General features: G+C 37.8%; 1 protein-coding gene across 1 annotated transcript in view; it reads left to right on the top strand.

Moving 5' to 3' along the window:
* LOC107733440 (V-type proton ATPase 116 kDa subunit a-like) overlaps nucleotides 1-2,447 on the top strand; it is an 18,593-nt gene that overhangs the window by 6,919 nt on the left and 9,227 nt on the right. The window contains exons 9-10 of the mRNA XM_016545057.1: nucleotides 1,009-1,159; nucleotides 1,248-1,387. Of these exons, the coding sequence (XP_016400543.1) occupies nucleotides 1,009-1,159; nucleotides 1,248-1,387 (291 nt within the window). The remainder of the gene's footprint in view (nucleotides 1-1,008; nucleotides 1,160-1,247; nucleotides 1,388-2,447) is intronic.

Raw genomic sequence — 2,447 nt, 5'->3', positions numbered from 1 at the left:
CAACTGTTTTCAACATTGATAATAATAAGAAATGTTTCTTGAGCAGCAAATCATCATATGTGTGACCCTGGAGCACAAAACCAGTCTTAAGTCGCTGGGGTATATTTGTAGCAATAGCCAACAATACATTGTATGGCTCAAAATTATACATTTTTCTTTTATGCCAAAAATTATTAGGATATTAAGTAAAGATCATGTTCCATGAAGATATTTTGTAAATTTCCTACCGTAAATATATCAAAACTTAATTTTTGATTAGTAATATGCATTGCTAAGAACTTCATCTGGACAACTTTAAAGATGATTTTGTCAATATTTAGATTTTTTTGCACCCTCAGATTCCAGATTTTCATATAGTTGCATCTCAGCCAAATATTGTCCTATCCTAACAAACCATACATCAATGCTTATTCATTCAGCTTTCAGATGACGCATAAATCTCAATTTCTAAAAATTGACCCTTATGACTGCTTTTGTGCTCCAGGGTCACCTATAATAGACCTGAGCTAACATTAGTTGTATTTTTATTAACAAACATTAACATAGATTAATAAACACTGTAACAAATGTATTGCTCATTGTTAGTTGATGTTAGTTAATGCATTAACATTAACTAATGGGACCTTATTGTAAAGTGTTACTGGATACTGCATGTTCAAAGATGTCAAAACTCTCCTCCTGAGATCACAATGAAGAAACTAGAAATGAGAAGAAGAAATGCTAACACTTTCGTTCAGGGACCAACTCTCACTTTTAACTAGTTGCTTATTAGCATGCATATTACTAGCATATTGGCTGTTTATTAGTACTTAGAAAGCACATAATAATGCCTTATTCTGCATGACCATATTCTAGACCCCTTACTCCACTCCATACCTAAACTTAACAACTACCTTACTAAATATGAATAAGCAGCAAATTAGGAGTTTATTGAAGCAAAAGTCACAGTTAATAGTGACTCCACACAGGAAGGCCTCTTAATATGTCAAACCTGTCTTTCTCTCTCAGAGGAAGAGCGGCAGTAGTGTGGACTCATTCTTCAACCGCTTGCCGGCAAACACGTCTCCCCCCACAGTCTTCCCCACCAACTCCTTCACTGCAGGATTCCAGAACATAGTGGATGCTTATGGAGTGGCGAGCTACAGGGAGATGAACCCAGGTGACGCACACTCGCAACACACAGCACTGGCTGTCAGTAGTTTAAAAGAAGCTTAATTCCATTCTCGTGCATCTTTTACCATCTGTAGCGGTCTACACCATCATCACCTTTCCCTTCCTGTTTGCGGTCATGTTCGGGGACGTTGGACACGGTCTTCTGATGACGCTGGCGGCTCTCTGGATGGTGCTGGAGGAGAAAGATCCAAAACTGAGGAAAAATACCAATGAAGTAAAAATGAGACGCATGCACACATCATGGTTTTGTTGAACTTCTATACAGTACCTTATACAATAAAAATATCAATATTCGATAACACAGTGAAAAATCGTCACAACAATAAGGCCATGGAATTTGAACTGTCTTAAGTTAAGACAATATTGCTCTGAGGAGGATTACATGATGATAATAATAATAACAATGTTCTTCATATTTTTCTCATTTTACGAAGAAAAAAAACAGTATTATTATTATAATACGTATACTTGTAACTTCACTATTAAATAAAAAATAACAAAATATTTCATAAGTGTATTAAATATAGTACTCAACACTGGAGAAGTAAAATTATAACACTTATGACTTAATTTCTTCACTTAAAAGAGTTAAACCCTCAAGCGGAAATCTGCAAAGAGACCTTTAGGTGTCCATTCTTGCTCCCAAAGGGCCACTTTCCAGCAGAGTTTAGCTCTAGTCTTAATTAAACTCCCCTGAACCAGCTAGTCAAGGTCTTCAGGATCACTAGGGCTGCGTTCCACTTCACATGTAGACACGCACTCGCATACTTCCCTAAGCACTTCTCCTCGGGGAAATCCCTGCCACCGTTTTGAAGTGCGTTCCACTTCGTGTGAAGGAGGTTTATATGTACAGACCCTCAACCCCTCGACTTTGACAGAGGGAGCAAGTCTACTTCTTATCTACACTTCAGGCCGCTGCATATACCGCGATGCCACTGCAAATCACTTTTAATTCACCCCCACCCCAACAACTCTATGATATATTAAAGCAATAAGCCCCAAGAAGCCGTGGTTTACACGGCTGATGGTGTTAGCTGTTATAAATTCACTGTAAACCACGGCTTCACGGGGCTTACTGCTTTTATAAAACGGTGATTCCATATACGTAGTAAGGTTTCACAGAATAAAACAGAGCAAATAAAGTGTAATGATATTAATAAAAACAGTATTCTTCCGCCAAACAATGTAGCTCCTCAGAATTGGTTGTGGTTGCAACAAAGTGGTTGCCGAGCAACACACAGAAGTAAACAAAGGTGTATGTTACTTTGTAGAGT

Source organism: Sinocyclocheilus rhinocerous, unplaced genomic scaffold (genome assembly GCF_001515625.1).
Source record: "Sinocyclocheilus rhinocerous isolate Xijiao unplaced genomic scaffold, SAMN03320098_v1.1 scaffold460, whole genome shotgun sequence".
Classification (NCBI taxonomy): Eukaryota; Metazoa; Chordata; class Actinopteri; order Cypriniformes; family Cyprinidae; genus Sinocyclocheilus; species Sinocyclocheilus rhinocerous.
The sequence above is the reverse complement of the archived record's forward strand: the minus strand, read 5'-3'. Positions and strand labels throughout refer to the sequence as shown.